At 45.5% G+C, this 19,603-nt stretch overlaps 1 protein-coding gene across 9 annotated transcripts in view; it reads right to left on the bottom strand.

Moving 5' to 3' along the window:
- WRN (WRN RecQ like helicase) overlaps positions 1 to 19,603 on the bottom strand; it is an 86,544-nt gene that overhangs the window by 31,597 nt on the left and 35,344 nt on the right. For all 9 annotated transcript variants that reach the window (XM_053292034.1, XM_053292040.1, XM_053292042.1 and 6 more), the window contains 7 exons: positions 19,219 to 19,327; positions 16,609 to 16,677; positions 15,616 to 15,698; positions 14,496 to 14,602; positions 13,754 to 13,941; positions 12,888 to 13,059; positions 114 to 295 (listed from right to left, as the gene is read on the bottom strand). In XM_053292034.1, the coding sequence (XP_053148009.1) occupies positions 114 to 295; positions 12,888 to 13,059; positions 13,754 to 13,941; positions 14,496 to 14,602; positions 15,616 to 15,698; positions 16,609 to 16,677; positions 19,219 to 19,327 (910 nt within the window). The remainder of the gene's footprint in view (positions 1 to 113; positions 296 to 12,887; positions 13,060 to 13,753; positions 13,942 to 14,495; positions 14,603 to 15,615; positions 15,699 to 16,608; positions 16,678 to 19,218; positions 19,328 to 19,603) is intronic.

Below are 19,603 nucleotides of genomic sequence, written 5' to 3'. Positions count from 1 at the left end.
TGAGTTGATTTGAGTATCAGTGTTTTGCATTACTTGTGCTATTTTTATTGTGTTTTGTTTTGTTGCTGTGATCTTGGGTCAATGACCGTAATAAAGCATTCATTCAGTCATACCTGTTGAAACTCATGTCAGCCTGGGTCCACAATACATAGCAAAAGGCAGGAAGCCCATCACGACCAGCCCTTCCAATTTCCTGGTAGTATGATTCCATTTCCTTTGGAGCTCCATAATGAATAACTGTCCGGATGTCTGCTTTATTGATGCCCATTCCAAAGGCTACAGTTGCTACTACACACTGAAAAATAACCATAACATACTATCAATGTTTAAATGCACTTTAAATGATAGCATCCAAAGGTATTAATGTGTCCAACTGCATTCAGTATTTTATACTGTGGATTTGTCTAGTTTACCCATCTCAGCACATAACATCTGTCAGAAGTACCAAGTTCTCTCAGCTGTTTGCTGTGCACAAGAGTCTCAATTAGGCAATGAAATAAAAACCAGGTTGCTCACCTATAACTGATAATCTGGTACAGATCCACCAACATCCATAAGAATGGGTTCTGCGCCTGCGCAGGGACCACACAGTAGCCATGCCATATCTTGTCGAGGCATCCTAGCCCTGCCCCCACGCTCTGAGCGTGCTATATAAAGGCGGGCTGGACGCGACATTCCCTAGTTCTTGGACGTCCACCGTGGAGGACGACCATCCAGTCGAGCAGATGAGTTCTTTCACGTCCAACAGAGAGTGCCAAGGGCCATGGCATGCACACATAGCTGCACACATAGCTACGCACATAGTAGAGCACTACTGCAGAGGGAAGGATGGGAGGGTCTTATGGATGTCGACGGATCTCTACCAGATCATCAGTTACAGGTGGGCAACCTGTTTATCTGAATTGAGATCTGTCGAGATACATAAGAATGGGTGTTTAGCAAGCTCCTTAAGGAGGAAGGTACAGTAGTGGTTATTGCAACATCCTTTTCAAAACACTCCTCCCAAAGCTAGCCTCAGCAGCAGAGAGCACGTCTATTGAGTACTGTCTTATAAAGGGAGACTCCAAGGACCAGGTTGCTGCCTTGCAGATGTCCATGAAGGTCACTCCGGAGAGATGTGCAGAAGAGGAAGCATGTGCCCTGGTAGAATGGGCCTTAATGGGGTCTTGTTCTGAAGCTTATAGGTGAACAAGATGAGCTCTACTAACCATCTTGATAAGCATTGTCATGATATACATGAGCCCTTGGCGGGGCCTTTGTAGGCCACAAAAAACCATGTGTGGAGGATCGGAAGTCCTTCGTGCGCACCAGGTAAAATAAGAGTGCTCTGCGCACATCGAGTGAGTTCATGGATCTTTCCAGAGCAGAAGAAGGGATCCTGGTTGGAAGAATGATGTCTTGATTTAGGTGAAAGCTAGACACTACTTTTGGCAGAAAGGAATGGTCCAGGCGCACCAGGACTTTATCCTGGAAGAAACTTGTGTATGAAAAGTCGATCCTGAGAGCCGCGAGCTCACTTACTCGGCAAGCCGTGGTGATGGTGCTTAAGAAGGCTGTTTTCAAAGAGACTAGCTTCAACGATGCTGTTGTCATGGGTTCAAACGGCGCCTGGGTGAGCGGCGAAAGTACTAAAGAGAGACTCCAGGGCTCCACTGGGGCTTTAACTGGAGGATAGACATTTGTGAGGCCCTTCAAAAAGGCTTTACTCTTTGGATGAGAAAATAAAGCTTTACCATCACAACCTGGATGCTTTGATGAAAGAGCTGCCAGGTGGACTCGTAGCGAAACATTAGCCAGACCTTGTGACTTTAAGATGGAGAGATAACACCTGCCAGACAGACACTTGGCGAGGCAGAAATCCTCTGTCCTTGGCATAGGCTTTGAAGCGGAGCCACTTGCTCGCATAATTGTGCCTGGTCGAGGCTTTTCTCTGGTTGAGTAGAATATGATTTAGAAGCCTATTCGTCACGTGGTCAGTCAGAGGGCCTGGACGTCTGGGTGAAGGACATGACTGTCGTCCTGGGATAGAAGGTCCAGTTTCTGAGACAGATGTTGGTATTGATTCCTGAACAGTTTGTGTACCTGTGGAAACCAAGGTTGCCTTGGCCACCATGGCATTACCAGGACGCAGGCTATCAGATTTGAAAGAAGATGAGCCACCACCCTGGCGATTATCGGCTGAGGAGGGAACATATATGGTATTTCCTGTGTCCAGTTCGTTTGAAAAGCATCCCCTAAGGATCGGGGGTTGTGCCCCGCTCTGGAGCAGAAGCGGGCACATTTCAAGTTTGATGAGATTGCAAACAGGTCCACTGATGGTTGAATCCAGTGGTTGAAGAAGGAAGTTGTGTATTTTGACTTTAGCTCCCACTCGTGTTGTGTGTCTTAGAGGAAAACCCGGCTGAGGTCATCCGCCAGGATGTTGACCAGGCCTTTGACGTGCACAGCCACTGGTGAGACTTGGTGATGGATGCACCAGTGCCACATCTGAAGACTTAGGGCACATAGACTGCGGGATACAGTTCTGCCCTGGCAGTTGATGTACGCCAGAGCTGTCGTATTGTCTAGTCGTATCTGGGCGGATCTGTTCTGAACAACTGACAGGAAGGCTTGTAGTGCACAAAAGACAGCCAACAACTCCAGGAAATTGATGTGGAGTTGAGCTTGTTGTGGAGTCCCCTTCCCTTGGGCCTGGTGATGTCTGCAATGTGCTCCCCAGCCTACAAGGGAGGCATCGGTTGTCAACCAACAGAGGCGTAACTAGGGAAAACGGCGCCCAGGGCAAACACTGAAATTGCGCCCCCCCCGCCTTTTTAAAGGACTGACATCTTGTCTCACCCTAAGAGATGTGGACTGCCTTGCCCATTTCAGCTCATGAATTGGAACAATGGTCCGCACAGTGAACAGAGATCAAAAGTGTTAACTCCCATGTACCTGGCAGCTCTTTAAAAGACAATCTCTCTATGTTTTGTTTCATTGTCTGATTTTTGTTCCCATCAACTATATTATTCATACCAGTTTCCACTTGTTTAACAACAACAACAAACACTAGAGAAGCCCAGAAGAAATTAAAGTCACTCCTTGTTGACCTATTAGAAAGTTACTGGCATCTGACCCACAGGCAACCTGCCACGTTACATAGAACACACACATGCACACTTTCCCCCATGGTAGATTGCAGTCAACCGTTAATGGGGCGAGGGGGCAGCAGAAAGCAAATATTACAATAGCAGAAGGTAGGGCAACACTGCTCCTCCAATTAAAAGACCAAACAGGGTCTCTCTTCTGCTTTGTGAAACGTGTCCTTTACTATTACCCTTGCTTAAAGCCAAGGCAAGGGGGTGGTGCAGATGGAGGGGCTTAAGACAACTTTGAAACTAGCACATACAGCAGTGACTGTCACCAGCAAAAGGGGCAGTAAAACAATATATATACTCTCTTGTGATAGCTTAAAAACAGACAAGTTTATTGTGGCATCAGCCTATGATTCCTTGAGGTGCTGTACGATTGTTTTTGCTACAAGTCTATCCTCTGGAATCTAGCACTACAGAGCACAAGCAACACTCATCAAGCCACAAACCAATTAGCAGGTCCAATGTATAGGGAACCAAGAGGGCAGGAGTTTAGAAAATCAGCCCATCACTTGTTTTAGCCTGGTGCAGAAAATTCCTTCCAGCTCTAAAATGTTACTTATTCCCCCAACCTTATCAGTTGAGGCAGTAGCCTGAAGTTAGTTTTCCCTCCCCCCCAATAGCATATTTTCTCAAGAGGTTTGCTAGCCAACCAAGTAGGTTTTGATCATAACAGGACAGCCTTCCAATCCCTGCTGTTTTCAGCTTGCCAAATGTACTGGTACCAAGACACCTGAGCAAAAGGCAGGTAAGTGCTTTTGTAGTGGTGGTGGTGGAGAGGGGGTGTTTCTGCCTGCCTGCCTTGATCAAAACCTTTCCATTGATTCTGCCTGTCTGTCTACATTCATGTGAAGGCGAGTAAAGGGTTCTTCAAACGTACCTTTTGCCCTACAAGCAGTCTAAATTACTTCGGCGTGGAGTTTGAACAGTAAATACAATTATTAGGCAATGATATTGGGGGGGGGCGTTTAAAATGTGGGTCCTCTGATCCGATCCTGCTTAACAGGACATGGATGCCCCCTGCCCACACAAGAAGATGAAACTCTGTCCCGGTACCTCTTTGCAGGCATGTAGATCCTCTCCTTTGGCAGCAATGTCTGCCCAAAGCAGCGGCAGCAACAACAACAACACAGAAAGCAAGAGCAGCGGCAGGCGCCTCCGCCCGATCACTTTGCAATCATGCAAAGCAGTAATGCACAAGAACAGACAGCAAAGCTACAGTTTTAGTCTTTAGTGAAAGCAAAAGGGGACATGATGAATGATAAGGGTGTGTGTAAGGAGACAAGGAGGAGCTGAGAGGAATCAAACTATCCTTCGGTCATGTTGGCTCCACCCCCAGACAAGGAGCTCCTTCAGTAATGCAGGGCAAACCCACTGCTGTCAAATTAAAGGGGAAGTCAATGCAGAAGTAAGACACTCACTACAGACAGACCTAGAGGCTGTCACCCCTGCTCGTCGCTACCACCGCACCGAAATAATTCAGAAAACTGGCGAAATTAAAGGACGGACAAGAGGATATGCACCCCTGCAAATGCACGTGTACACGTGTGTGTAAACTGAACTAACACTTCCTACATCAGACGAAGCAAAGTGGACACTACTAAATCTGCTAGACTTTAAGGTGCCACAACTTAAGACTCTTTTGTGTGCACCCGCATGGTTTTCTGGTAGGGTTCCTGTGCCTAAGCGGCTGCATGACACACAGTAATCCAACAGTGGACATGTTGCCACTAGCCCCTCTCCCCCGAAAGGTGACACCTGTTTGCATTTCTGCCAGTGGATGGGGGTGGGGGGATACTTCCACACTATTCAAGCTCAGCCGTGCCACGTGTGCAGAGCAGGTAGCCCAGTTCATCCGAACCTTCCCTAGTAGAGCCAGGCCTCGTTTCGCTGAGGCGATCACCTCCGCCAGGGGGCGAGAGAGTGGCCGCTGGAGTCGGCTGGCTCCCACTCGACCCAGCGCTGCCAGGGAGCAGACAAAGAGGCCCGGCCTCTCTTCCTTCCAATCCCAGCTTGCACGCTTGTTTCTTCGGCATCCTCCATGCCTGTGTTGCTCCCGTTCGCTCACCGCCCGGTCCTTGCCGCCGCCGGCGACGCAAGGTGTGCTGGGGAGGCATGAGCTGCCGCTGCTGGGTGTTTGGCTGGCGGCGGCTGTACGATGGCCGGGCGGAGGTACACTATCCGTAGCCACCAATGCAAGACAACAGCTCTCACAATGCAGTGTTATGGGGAAGGGGAGCGGGGAGGCGGATCACACTAATCCATTACGGTTACTTACACACAGAGAGAAAAAAAGGGAAGTGAGCAGAAAGAAGCTGGCAGCTTGGGAAAGCGGATTGCAAAAAAAAGGAGGGAGTGGAGACACTAGGGAAAGGACTGCATGGATGGGTTTGGGGGGACTAAAGGAGGAGAAAGTGCCCAGGGAAACGGCAGTTCAGCTGAGCACCCGCCACCTGCAAAAGGGGTAAGGCAGGGAGAACGCTGTGGTGCCACGAGAAAGAACAATGAAAAGGTTCCTAATGTGGGGAGGGGGCGTGAAGGAAGGAACCAGATCTGCTGCCAGCAACTGCCCGGCCCCGCCTGCATCCTCCGATCCCTGCTAAAGCAGTACCAACCTCCAACCTGCCCGCCTCCGCTTCCTCCGGGAGAGATGGAAATTCTCCTGTCCTGTGGCTGTGCCCCAGGCGCGGCCTCCTCGCCAGGCCAGACACGCATGCGCGACTGGTGGGGGGGCGGCGCCGCGGGCGGGGAGTGAGCTCAGAGGCAGCGGAGTGATATATGATCAAGAATGACGGTCTGTTGACGACGACGATTCGCTGAGCAGGCAGGCACTGCAAGTTGCAACTTTAGGTGTCCGCACCGCGGTGCCCAGGAGCAATGGGGGGGGCGCCGGGACCCAGGGAGGGGGAGGGGGACTCAATGCGTCCCGCACTGCCTGCTGCTGTGCACCAAAAAAATTTTTTTTCGAACAAAAAATTTTTTTTTCCGGAAGGGAGGGGCTTGGCAGGGGCACTTTTGGCGCCCCCCCCCCCACGTGATCGAACAGGGTGGCGCCCAGGGCACGTGCCCCCCTGCCCCCCCTATCGTTACGCCTATGTCAACCAGACCGATGGGACTTGGGTCCGGAAAGGCACTCCTTCAAGGAAATTCCTGAGTTCTGCCCACCAAGAGAGTGATCTCAGCGGGATTTCTAGACACCTCCTCTGACTGTGCCAGACAGGATGGAAAACAGACAGAAACCACATCTGCCGCTTCCTCATCTTCAGGAGACTGTAGCAGATGAATGTATTACAAGAGGCCATGAGGCCTAAAAGGCGTTGAATTGCGAGCGCTGGCTGTACCGGGTGTAGTTGGAAGAGTTGCACCAGATCTGGAATGCGAACATACCTCTCCTCTGGCAAGAATGCTCTTTGGTTCTCTGTGTCCAGAACTGCTCCTATGTAGGTGGTGACCAGAACCGGTTCCAGGTGTGATTTTTTCCAGTTCACCTGGATGCCCAGGTCCTGAAGAATGTCCAACATACAGTGGATGTGTGAAAGTAACTCGTCTTTGTCTTTTGAGGTCAGGAGCCAATCATCCAAGTAGGAGGAGGTAGATGGAAATACCCAGTGTCCTCAAATGTGCAATCACTGCCACCATACACTTTGTGAAGACCCTTGGGGTGGTAGACAGTCTGAAGGGCAAGACATTGTATTAGAATACTTGGCGGTCTACGGTGAAACGCAGAAACTTTTGGTGTTGTGGCCTGATATTGACATGAAAGTAGGCGTCTTTGAGATCCAGCGTCGCAAGCCACTTCTCCCCTTGGAGAAGTGGAAGAATCTGTTGCAATGCCATCATGTGAAACTTTTTGATGCGGATAAACTTGTTTAAGTGGTGCAGGTCCATAATGGGGCGGATGCCCTCATCCCGCTTCGGGATTTAAAAGTAGTGGGAATAGGACCCGTCCCACCTGCCCGCCCACGGCACCGGGGCAATCGCCCCCTTTTCTAACAGTTCCTTCACCTCCTCCTGTAAGGCAACCAATGGAGGGATGAACCTCATTCCTGTGAACCGCAGGGGTCGACTTGAATTTGATGGTGTATCCTGAAGATATGATCTTCAAGACCGAGCAATCTGATGTTATACGGTGCCATGCGAGGGCATGGCGTGAAAGCTTGATGGAATTTGGTGGTGGAGACAGATGGTTGAGACGATCCATTGGCAGAGATGGTAGAACCCCAGCTGGCAGGAATGGGGAGAGAGGTGGTGCCGGTGAGCGGACAGATGTCTCAGGATCTGCTTCTGGGAGTCCGTGGTCTTGAGATGCTGGGACTGCACTGATTTAGATTTGGCCTAGAAGGGTTGCCTCTGATAATTTGGATAAGACTTCCTGAAATACTGTGATCTTGGCAGTGGAATGATGGTTGTTGCCTAGCATAAGTGGAGTGATATCTAGACTGGTAAGAGGAAAAAGTAGAATAGCAATAGCAATAGCAATAGCACTTACATTTATATACCGCTTTATAGCCGGAGCTCTCTAAGCAGTTTACAATGATTTTTTTTTTTAGCATATTGCCCCCAACATTCTGGGTACTCATTTTACCGACCTCGGAAGGATGGAAGGCTGAGTCAACCTTGAGCCCCTGGTCAGGATCGAACTTGCAACCTTCTGGTTACAGGGCGGCAGTTTTACCACTGCGCCACCAGGGGCTGGTGAATGTAAAAGTCTGCGATGTAAAAGTCTTTGCTATGAATTTTGACTTAAGTTGCTTCATGGTCGTATCAGTAGCTTCACTGAAGAACCCAGAGCCACCAAAGGCAAGACCCTCTATTTTGTCCTTCCTATCAGATTGCAAATTGGTAGACCGCAATCAAGCATGCCTATGCAGAGTAACTGCAGCTGTCATTGCCAGAGACTCACTCTCAGCGAAATGCTTGGTGATGCTGAGCAGTTGTCTGGTCAGGTCTCCTGACCTCTCCAAGGTGTGATGAAATTTCTTCTTAAACTCCTCTGGAGACAGAGTATCGAGGTCAAAAAGCAAATTTTCCCAGAGACCATGACTATACTTGGCCGTACAGGTGAAGTAGTTGGCGATGGAAAGACACGAGGTTGATCCCAAGGAGATCCAGTTTGCAACCTCCTTTTTCAGGTGGTACTGTATGATGTTTCCCAGACGTGGAGGTGTTGGTGCAGTCTATCACCAAGGAGTTGGGAGCAGGATGTTTCAGGAGATAGGCGTTCTTTGTCCTGGATATAGTACAGGCTTTCGAGGCGCTTAGATGTAGGGGTGAAGGTATGTAAGACCTCCCAGGTGCACTTAGTCACCCTCGTTATAACTGAGAGCATAGGTAGGGCCACTGGTACCGTGGATTGAGTCTTAATCATAAAGTTATAGATGGGGTCATCTATTGTGGCTAGTTCAGATCGAAGATCAAGGCCCAGTGCTTCCACCATGGTATGGACATGCCTGTGATATGCCTTCATCTCCTCGTTGGGTGACACATAGGTAGGAGGGGCCACGTCAGCCAAAGGCTCCACAATGGTGTCCTCTTCCTCAGGATCAGATTTGAAATCTGAAGAGCCATAATGCTCAGAGACAGATCAGAAGGTGATGTGGGAACCACTGTTTGGGTCTCTACCGTGGCAGCATAAGACGCAGTCTTCCCTGTCTGGGTAGCCACCGAATGTGTCGCAGTAGGCTTGGTTTGAGACGCTTGATGTTCAAGAAATGGAGAACTGGTCTGAGTGGAAGCAGAGACATACAAAGGAAGGGTTACAGTCGCTAGCGTCACCGGCGCTGGAACTGGTGAAATGTGTTTCCAAGGTCTGGCTGAGTCGCAAACATAAGGTACTGCAGGTGAAGAGGAGCCTATAGCCTGGCCAGACGTAGTATGGGTGAAGCCACATGTATGCCAAGAGAGAGGGGTTTGCAGATGAGCCGCCAAGAGAGCAGAGGAAGGGCGGGTGTGTGAAGCCAAGGGAACCTCGACCGTCGGTAGCGCAAGGGAGCCGACCGAGGAGGAGGAAGCTGCACCGCAGATTGAGAAGGAGTGTGTTCCTCAATCAGATCAACAATCTTGGCACTTTTCAACAGGAGTCGAGAGAGGTTCAGACCCCTGACGCTTCAACTGAGTCAACACAGTAGACTGCCTCGATGGCTTCGATGTAGACTTGGATGCCGAAGAGGACATCAATGCCGAAACTTTCAAGTGAGGCGACTTCTCTGAAGAGTGCCCCCGAGACTTGGGATGAGTCGATGTCGACTTCGATGTAGAGCCATGTGTTGGGGTCAATGCTGTGCCCTGATTGATGCTCAATGTCGAGGGAGATTTGGAGGTCAATGACAAGTCTTGCTTAGTGGTTGATGTCGAGCCACTCTTAGAAACTGGAGCCAAGGCTGGTCTCAATGTCCAACACATTGACTTCGACCTATGCGGGGTCGACGTAGAAGCTGAGGCGGATTTAGGCAGAATTCTTGCTGCCAAACTTGAAGGACGCAGCATCCCCAGTGTCGAGGGGCTCAGCATATCATTGTAAACTGCTGCTCAAAGACGAAGTGCCCGATTCTTCCGTGTCTGTTTGGAGAACGATAGGCAAATTTTACATGAGAACACATTGTGTTCCTCCCCCAAACAGATCAGGCACAGGTCATGGAGGTCCTTAGAGGGAAGTTTGGCAGTACAGCCTTCACATCTCTTGAAGGACTTCTTTCCCTCAGCCATTACACCAACAGCAGAATAGTCAAGTCCGTTTCGGGGGTCAGAGCTAGTCAAGGGTCAGTAGCCGTTCCGAGGTAAAAAAAAAACCACGAGGGAATGTTCATCAGCTGGTCTGCATCTGAAAATCGTTAAAAGCCATCAAACATGCGTCCAATACTCGAGTCAATCATCAAAATGGGTCAAAACCGTAAAATCAGTCCGCTAAGATAGCGAAACAGTAAGAGAACTCACAAAACTCACAAAGAACTTCCCGACTAGCGGCAGACCAAGGTCCAAATGCAAAAGCGGTCAGAAAAGAACTAAGGAACGTCGTGTCCAGCCCGCCTTTATATAGCACGCTCAGAACATAGGGGCGGGGCTAGGACCCCTCGACAAGCTACGGCATGGCTACAGAACCCATTCTTATGGATCTCGACGGATCTTGATCCAGATTGGCAAAATCTCTTCTTGCAAACATAAGTAGCAGCCTGTCACTGCTAACAATTCTGCTAATATCCAAAGGTGGCATGATACCCATATTGAACTGAAAAGGAAAGTGAAAGTGAATTTGAATGGAAAGCAATGATAGTGAGCACCAAATCTGGACATTGGAGACTAGGATTCAAATCTCCTCTTTAGCACACAACTCCTAACTGTAAAACAGGAAAAGCAAGGCACAACCCAGGTTTGTTGTGAGGGGGACTGAAAGTACTGTAAAAGCTTTCACTGTTGTACTGTGAACAGTGCAATGTTGTAAAAATAACTTGTAACATTCAACTGTGGGTCTGTTCACTTGTTTCTTGGCCCCCAATATTCGAACCATAGTGAGATCACAAACAGGTCTTGTGTTTAAGTAATCTCCCCTTCTCCCCACCAAAAGAGAGAAGATCTAACATTTATCTGTACATGAGATCTCCCTGAACCTGCAAGACAGATCCCACTCTATCATACAGAGTCAAGAATATCCCACATTCAAATGCAGAATCTTCCTGGTTTGGTTGTTCACTGTGGCTGCTCAGAAATTATGTACTGGCTACCTTTATTAAGATTGCAATGAACTGTAAAGGTGCTGGGCACATTTGATGTCTTGCTCATATTCTATTTTCTGTTACCTGTATTTTATGTTATTATAGTAAGTGTTATTTCATGGTTTATATTGGCAAGTACAAAGGATTTTATATTTTCTGAACAGCTTTATTTTCTCCATCGCTGTTGAGACGTGTATTTTATTCTCATAGTGCCTTTGACTACAAGCAAATAAATATTACAATAGTTGTAAACTAGTGGGCCCGGACACAGAGCATCTGAGCCTCTAGTTGGGCCCAGCCATCCTCCCCATGCTGGCATGCCTGGCTTTCTGGCTGGCCAACCGGCCGTTCCCCACCCCACCGCCGCCCCCCCTGGGCCAGGCCATCCCACTGCCACCGGCCAGACTAGCCTGGCCCACTGCCGCTTCCTCCATGCGGCCGGACCAGGGTGCGCTGCCACCGCCTCACCCCAGTGGGCAGGCCAGGGCCAGGCCACCCCCCCGCCGCCTCCCACCTCCTCCTCCCAGGTGGTGGGGCACTGCCTGCCGTCCACCCACCTCCTCGCTGCCACCATTATTTCTCCCCGCTGCCTCCTCTTCCTGGCCAGTGGGGCTTTGCCCACTGTCCACCCGCCAACCCTCCACCTCTGCTTCCTGGCCGTCGCCATTATTTCTCTCCACTCCAATGCTGGAACTCTTGCGCGCTCTAGAGCATCTGCGCGTTAGTACTTGATTGCTCCCCTCACCTCAGAGATCTCCCCACCCTCACCTGAGCTGCACTCCTGCTCCTCATCCATCTCGTTGCTTCCATCCCCCTCACTCTTCTTGGTCGTGGCTGCAGCATTGCTGCCGCCTATTGGCCAAGCTGCAGCCCCCTATCCCCAGAGATCTCCCCACCCTTACCCAAGCCCCACTCCTGCTCCTCCCACCAGGAGCAGCAGCAGCAATGGTTGACTGGGCCATTCCTCACTGCTGCCAACACCATGGCCGCTTGTTCCCCTCAGGCCACTGACAGGCCTGAGTTAACAGATTTTGTTCATCTTGTTTCCTCATCTAATTCACACAACAGCAGCCTCCTTCACCTGAAGGGGCTCTTTCCTTTTTGTCTTTTTGCAGACCCCTGCCTGCTATCCTTTTATATATAGAGAGAGATTCCTCTCCTCTACAGTCAAGAATATCTTCTGACCAGTAACAGTTGCATTACAACTGACTTTAACTATCACAGGCTCCTCCTCCTTATCTGCATATGGAAATACCCACTGCCCAATCACCATGGTGCTTCTGCTCTCACAGGCTCCTTTTCCCTATCTGCATATGGAATCCCCACTGCCCAATCAGGTGCTTCTGCTTGCGAACTCTGTCAGCCAATCACCTCCACCCCCTCTGTCAGCCAATCGCCTCCTTTCTGCCACGTCCCCAAGCATGGCCCATCTTAGAGAATTAATAATATAGATAAGTCCCATTGAAAGCAATAACTTGAAATATGCAGCCAGACCTTGTGTGTGTACTCAGTGGTACTTAGTCTGAATTCAACGGAATTTAATCCCATTAATTGTGTAGGGGATCACAGCCTTTGTTTAAATTAAAACCCATTTATTTCAATGGAAGTGACTATGCAATCCTTAAGCAACTTTACTCATAATTAAGGTTCATTGAACTGAAGGGGTTTACACTCTATTATGTGTTCAGGATTGCAACCACTGTTCCCTTTTAGGCATGCGCACACTCAAAAGTTTTTGGATGTCCGCTCAGTTCATTTTAGATCCCACTTAGGTTTAATCTAGAAGGCCCCATTTTGAATGCATGTCTTGATACTGCTGCCCAGAACAAAACTCATTCTGCACAGAGATGGAAAAAATTAGAGGGACCACTGCAACTTTCATAATTTTGTTGGATTGTGGCTACTGTGTATAGGCATGAACACAGAAGGTGCTTCAAAAAAACCCTGCAGTATATTAGTGAATAATATGCAAAGTCCTCTCCATATTTTTTGCATATGCATAAAAATCACCATGTATCATCCTATGCAAATTAAATTTCCCTCATACCTGAATTTCATCTCTCATGAATCTATGGTGGACATCTCGCCTTGCTTTGATTCCCATGCCAGCATGATATGTACCGCAAGAAAGGTTTAATTTTGTCAGCTCTCTGGCTACATGTTCAGTGGTCTTCCTTGAAGGGCAGTAAATAATAGTGGGGCCTTCAAATTCATAAGATCTAAGAATTGCAAAAATAAAGAAAAAGCATCTGTGTGTGAAATATCTGATTTGAACATTTGATGGCGCAAATAAAAAAGTTAGAACTATGCTATATTTATGACAATTTTCCCTTGTAAAGTTTCCTTCTTTAAAATTGGCTTTATTTAACTAACAGCTTGTTTGAAAACATTTGGAAAAATATGATCTACTCTTTTGCAAGCTACTGGTGCTTTTGAGAAGCACAACAGCACTTTCCCCCAAACAGAAGTTGTATCTTTACAAAAATGAAGTAATTATGGCTGATTGGAAGGTGGCATCTAACCTGGAAGGGCCAAGAACTCCCATTAAAGACTGAACTGGCCCTTGACTATTCCCATCCCATCACTCTATAGTTCACAACTTTGGGATGCTTCTCAAAGCATGTGGCAGTGGTGGCCAAGAGTATCTTTCCCCAACTCCGCCCTGTTGAGAGACTTAAATGTTTGGTGTTCATGCTCAGGTAGGTAGTGGAAACTCCTTCTGGTATTTAAATCATATTGTTTTAATGAGCTTTAATTGAATTTCTAAATGCATCAAAGTTGCTGCCATCCCCTAGGGCCTAGGCTTTAGGAAGAGGGAGGCTATGAACTTAAATAAATGTTTATACACATTTCTTTCAAGGAAGAGCTTTGGAACAAGTAGCCCATAGGTAGAATAAGCCAGAAGACACTCACCTATCCTTTTTCAAAAGAAACTGCTGCAAATCCCGAATGATATTTCCACTTTTCCACTGAACTTCCAAGTATAGGTTAGGCCGGTCAAAACTAGTACATGTGACCTGAGGAGTCTTCAGATGTAGACAATCTACTATGTCCTCCCTGATGGATGGGCTTGCTGTTGCAGTTAATGCAACAATAGGAACCTGAAATTTAAAATAAAAAACAGAATACTACCATGGAAATGGAGAGAGAAAGGAATGAATGAAGGAAAAAATGGATAACCAATCACTGTTGATTGTGGGAGGGGGAGGTGTCCGTGTGTGTGTACACCCAGATGTGCATACATAAAGTATGTTCTTGTGTACGAGAGTAATATAATTGTTTAACCTCCTTGGTAAGTTATGAGTCAGTATGTGGCCCATGACTCTTCTGTGTGCCCCTTGGATCTGTGAGAATTTTGAAAACATCACTCTTCATGAAAATTTTAAGTTTCAAATCTTCATTACTGCTGATAAAATGAAACAGTTCTAGCCCTAAAAGAGATCAGCCAGTATACCATGCCCACTTTTATAGATAAATTCTAATAAAAAGGAACCACATTCAGAGAATTCTTTTTCTTCTGCCTTTTTCATTACAAGTCCTATGAAGTAGCTCTTAAAAACCTTTGAATAAGTATTGCTCACATGATGGGTACCAATGCAACACACAAAAATGATTATATCCCTAAACTGTTTTTGTAGACAGAACACCACTTTACCTTAGGAAGTGTTTTCTTTAACAATCCCAAAGACCTGAATGAATTCCTGAAGTCATGTCCCCATTCAGAAATACAGTGAGCTTCATCAACAGCTATCAGTGTGATACCTAAGAGGAAATTAAAACAGATCCATATGATCGCAATGCTTTTGCAACACTAGGGTTATCAGGGTCACTTTTTACTTTGTTTCCTTGCATATTTATTTGTTGCATTTATATACCACCCTATATAAAACCTCAGCACGGTTTACAATCCAAACAACCACCAAAACCTAAAAACCATATAAACAGATTAAAATTACCAAAAATAAAACTTTTTTAAAAAAATTAAAACCATAAATTAAAAGCCTGATAAAAGGTGTGTTTTCAAAAGTTGTTTAAAAACTACCAGAGATGGGAAGATTCTGATTTCATTAAGGAGTGTGTTCTGGAGCCTCGAGGCAACCCTAGAGAAGGCCCAGTTTGGGGTCACCACCAAGTGAGCTGGTGGAAACCACAACTGGACCTCTCCTGGAGATCTTAATAGGTAGCAGGGTTCATGAATAAGGCGCTTATTCTTGAATACCCTGGGCCCAAGCCATCCAGGGCTTTATAGGTAATAACGAACACTTTGTATTTTGCCCAGAAACTAAATTGGCAGTCAGTGTAGTTCTTTTAAAACAGGAGTAATGTGGTCTCTATGGGTGGCCCCATTTTTTTGAAGCACGTTTCTGGCTCTTACAACAGAACCAAAATAAAAGCAGTTGTGCAAATCTGCAGATTCATACAGATTGCAAAATTCAGCACTTCTTGTCACAGAATTTGGGTTAGCATATCTCCCATGAGAATTCCCTTTAGCGAACTGATGTTGACATAGATTTGTTGGTACTCATCCAAACACCTGCAATTTCACTGCAGATTTATCTTGGTATTTGTGGGGAGAGAAAGATACACAGGAAAAATGTGACCTCAACCCTGAACTGCTATGCCACCTCCTCCAGCTTTTACTGCCTGGCAATTATCAAGAAAAGCACAGAAATATGAAGCACAACTTGGAAGGCCTAGAATAGATAAAATCCCCAGCAACTGGAAAAACTACAAGATTACGGAGCATTTTCATGCTGTTAACTATTTCCACATACCAATTGTTTGGTCAAGTTCTTCAAGCCATGACAAGTTTCCTGAACAGAATTCTGGAGTTATGTAGATAACTCTATAATGGCCCCTTTGAAAAATGAAAGAAAGTAGCATCATTACTCCAGAACTGAAGTAGTACCAAAGAATTCATCATATATAAACTGGACGTTTTGATGTTTTCTTTCAAATATAAATGTACTTTATTCCTACACCTTAATGTTTACTTAAAAGCTTAAGAGGATAGCTTTGAGTCTCAGCTAAACAAGATACTAGGAAGATACTTGCAAAATACTAGGAAGCTGCAGCTACTGCAGAATGAAGCACCTCACCTCCTAATAGCAAAGAATCACCAGAAGCACACTACAGATCCCCTATTCTATTTCAAGCACAGTTCAAGGCACTGGTCTTAAGCTATATAACTCTCAATAATCTAAGGTGTGTGCACATGCACATGCTCACAAGTTGTTGTTGTTGTTGTTTTTATGTCCACTCAGTTAATTTTAGATCCCACTCAGGTTGAATCAGGAAGGCCCCATTCTGGATGCACATGTGCACACACTGCCTTGATACTGCCGCCCAGAACAAAACTCATTCCACAGAGATGGAAAAAAAATTAGAGGGACCACTACTCTCAAGTATCCCATTCTGATTTCTGGAGATCAGGCAAGCACAGAACAATCAAAGGCAGACAGAGAAGCACTCAGTGGGTACCTTCCATTCTTGAAATCCTTCCCCTTAAGATTCTCACTCTGCTATGCAGTCTGTGAGTGCTACAGACTGCAGAGGGCTGTATCCCCAGATGTACCTGTATCCTTTGAAGTGACTACAGCATCAGGACTTGCACAGCCAGGGTATCAGGCACAATCTAAGCAGCTCTTTGGAAACTGGCCAGCCTAAATTACCTTCTTTGAAAATAGCCAGAGATTCATACAAGATCAGTGTGTACATTCACAATATGATAGTGTTTATATTTTATTTTAAGAAGAGATGTTGCTTACGCTTTGATTTCCCCCCTGACATTTTTTGACTGTGCTGATCCAAGTAGGCAAGCTTTAATTCCTGACATCCTGCAAGAAATACCAAAAGCAACGTTCATCAAAACTAAACATTGTTCTTTATGATCCTCACCATGAAATTCACTACAAAAGTGAGTAACTTGTTTTATTCAACTTGTTTTATTTGAGTAACTTTTATTTATTTGAGTAACTTGTTTTATTTAAGTGAGTAATGTTTTATTCAACTTCCCCCACCCCGACCCCGCCTCATCACCCATCTCAGTGTGGCCTTGGATGTTCTAAATAAATGACTGGAAAGGATGTACATGTAAACTGTTCCCTCTTACCAAAGTTCCAAGCTCACACCTAAAGAGGAATTTAGGAGTAGGATGGGAGGGTGAGCGGGCAGTTTCTAGATGTGGAAACAACAGACACATTCCTAGCATGCAAATCCCTATTTGTATGTTACACCTAAAGCATGCAAAGAGGAAGTGCACTTTCACTCCAATAAGGTCTTTAAGACATCCATATCCACTCTAATTCAGAAAGCGTCTTTTGCTTTCTTCACCATTGCCACAAATATATCAGATTTTCTATTGATTCCCTTTTGATTCTCCTTCAAGTAAACTTGCAAAGAACCAAGGACTTTTCATTACCATAAATAAATAAGAGCTCTACTAGCTGATAAAGTACAGCATCTGTTTTACAGTATAGGGTAGTTTTACTACTGGTCTTTCCAAAGACTAATATTCTTTGGTCACACACATTTTAAGAAGAGCATATATATAAACTATGAGAACAAGTGTACAATTCACTACATTTTGCATGACTTTTTCTCCAGGAGAAATAAAGGAAAAGCTTTTAAGAACTGCCACCTATAGTCAGCTGACATATACGAGTGCCTCAGTAGTGTGCTATATTGTTAAGTTTGCGCTAACAAGTATTAGTATAAATTTAAATGGGATTTGGAACCATCTTTGTCACTCCCTCTCTCAGCTTACATACTGTATTGACAATAATCAAGTTTAACAGCTTTCCCTCATTCTCAATGGCAAACAACAAGCAGTTTGATGGCCACTCGGGACCAGGCCTTCTCTGTGACTGCCCCGGGGCTTTGGAACATGCTCTCTGTCAAAATAAGAGCATCTCCACCTCTGATTGCTTTTAGAAAGATCCTTTAGAAAGATTTTAGAAAGATCTTTTAGCTGAAATTCATTTTAATCTGTTTAATTGTTTTTATCCCATAAAATTGTTTTAACTTTTTATTCTGTGAAATGGGTTTTAGTTGTTTTTACTCTGTTTTAAAACTGTGTGCACCACCTAGAGATACACACAAAGAGAAACAAAGCAAGCCTAAATACCTGCAACAGCATTTGCTCATATTTATGCCTTGTTACTTTTGCCTCCCTTCCCTTGCATCTCTCCATTTTTGAAACAGGTCCTTGGGGAAAGAACCTGACATTTTGGTATAAGTTACTTCAAAAAATACCATGTACACTGATGGAACTTCAAATAAATGAAGGATAAATGAATAGCACCATCTATGTAGCCTGAATCTAATCTGCAACATTACATTAACCAGAACTGAAATGCCTCTATGTATAAAAAGCAAGAATCAGCCAACTGAGCATAATGAACTGGGCTTGAGCTCATGGAAGCTTATGCCACAATAAATCTGTGAGTTTTAAGATACCCCAAGACTCTTTGTTGCTTCTGCAGCAGCAGACCCACATAACTACAGTCTGAAAATTGTCATTTAGTATAAGTGCGTGGAATTTGTGAACCCTGTGTTAGACAATTTGTGAATTCTATGTATTTGCGATGGCCCATTTTATAGTATCTTTGGTCTTAAAGAAATATAATGAACTAAATGTAACACATCATCTAAGTATATTCATTTGTGCTTCATAAATACTTTAAAAAAAACTTGTATCATTTGCCTACAGGCATTTACAAACAGCAGCAGCAGAAGGCAGATCAGTAATTTGGCAAAGTTATAAAAGCATAGTGCAAGCTATAAAGTGCAAGCATAAAACAAGCCTCTCTCTACAGCATCAACTTCTCAGCTGACTTCAGAAAACTAAATTATTATCTAAGAATGATGGAAGTGTCATCCAACAGTTCCCCAAAACAGTACACCAACTGTTAGCCAGCGTGGTGTAGTGGTTAGAGTGCTGGACTAGGACTGGGGAGACCCAAGTTCAAATCCCCGTTCAGCCATGAGACTTGCTGGGTGATTCTGGGCCAGTCACTTCTCTCGCAGCCTAATCTACTTCACTACTATAGGTTGTTGTGAGGAGAAACCTAAGTATGTAGTACACCACTCTGGGCTCCTTGGAGGAAGAGCGGTATATAGAATGTAAATTTTTTTTAAAAAATGAAATGAAAAGATGAATCGGTTACCAGAAGCAACATCTATATGTTTGGCTCCAAGTGTATTTCTTAAACAAGACTTCTGTGAAGTTTCTTATACATGGACAGGAGATGTTTTTGCATTCTGTGGGCTTCTGTTAACAATATGGAGATTAACATATACTCAAAGCTGTCATGGGACTAGAAAAAGTCAAAAGTCTTTTAGGACAAGCCACAACCCCATGACAAATTCAGACTTACTCAAGCTGCAGTACTTGGTCCTCCATCAAAGAAATAAGAGGAGAGATCACTATTCCAGTACCTCCAGTGTATATGGGTGGAAATTGAAAGCACAAACTCTTCCCATATCCTGAAAAGAAGCACATCTCTAATGAAAGGTGTGTGTCTGTCTGTCTACATACTAATAAGGAACTTCCCAGCTCAGTGAAGATACCACATTAAGGCATGTCCTTGTGATGTGTCAAATTTAGATTTTGAAGATATGAAGGAAGTCACATCAAGGCTAAAACTGACATCTCCCTTCAATAAACTCTCTCTCTCTCTCTCTCTCTCTCTCTCTCTCTCTCTCTCTCTCTCTCTCTCTCACACACACACACACACACACACACACTTAATTCCTTGGGTG

Source organism: Hemicordylus capensis, chromosome 2 (genome assembly GCF_027244095.1).
Source record: "Hemicordylus capensis ecotype Gifberg chromosome 2, rHemCap1.1.pri, whole genome shotgun sequence".
Lineage (NCBI taxonomy): Eukaryota > Metazoa > Chordata > Lepidosauria > Squamata > Cordylidae > Hemicordylus > Hemicordylus capensis.
This window is presented reverse-complemented; position numbering and strand designations above follow the sequence as displayed.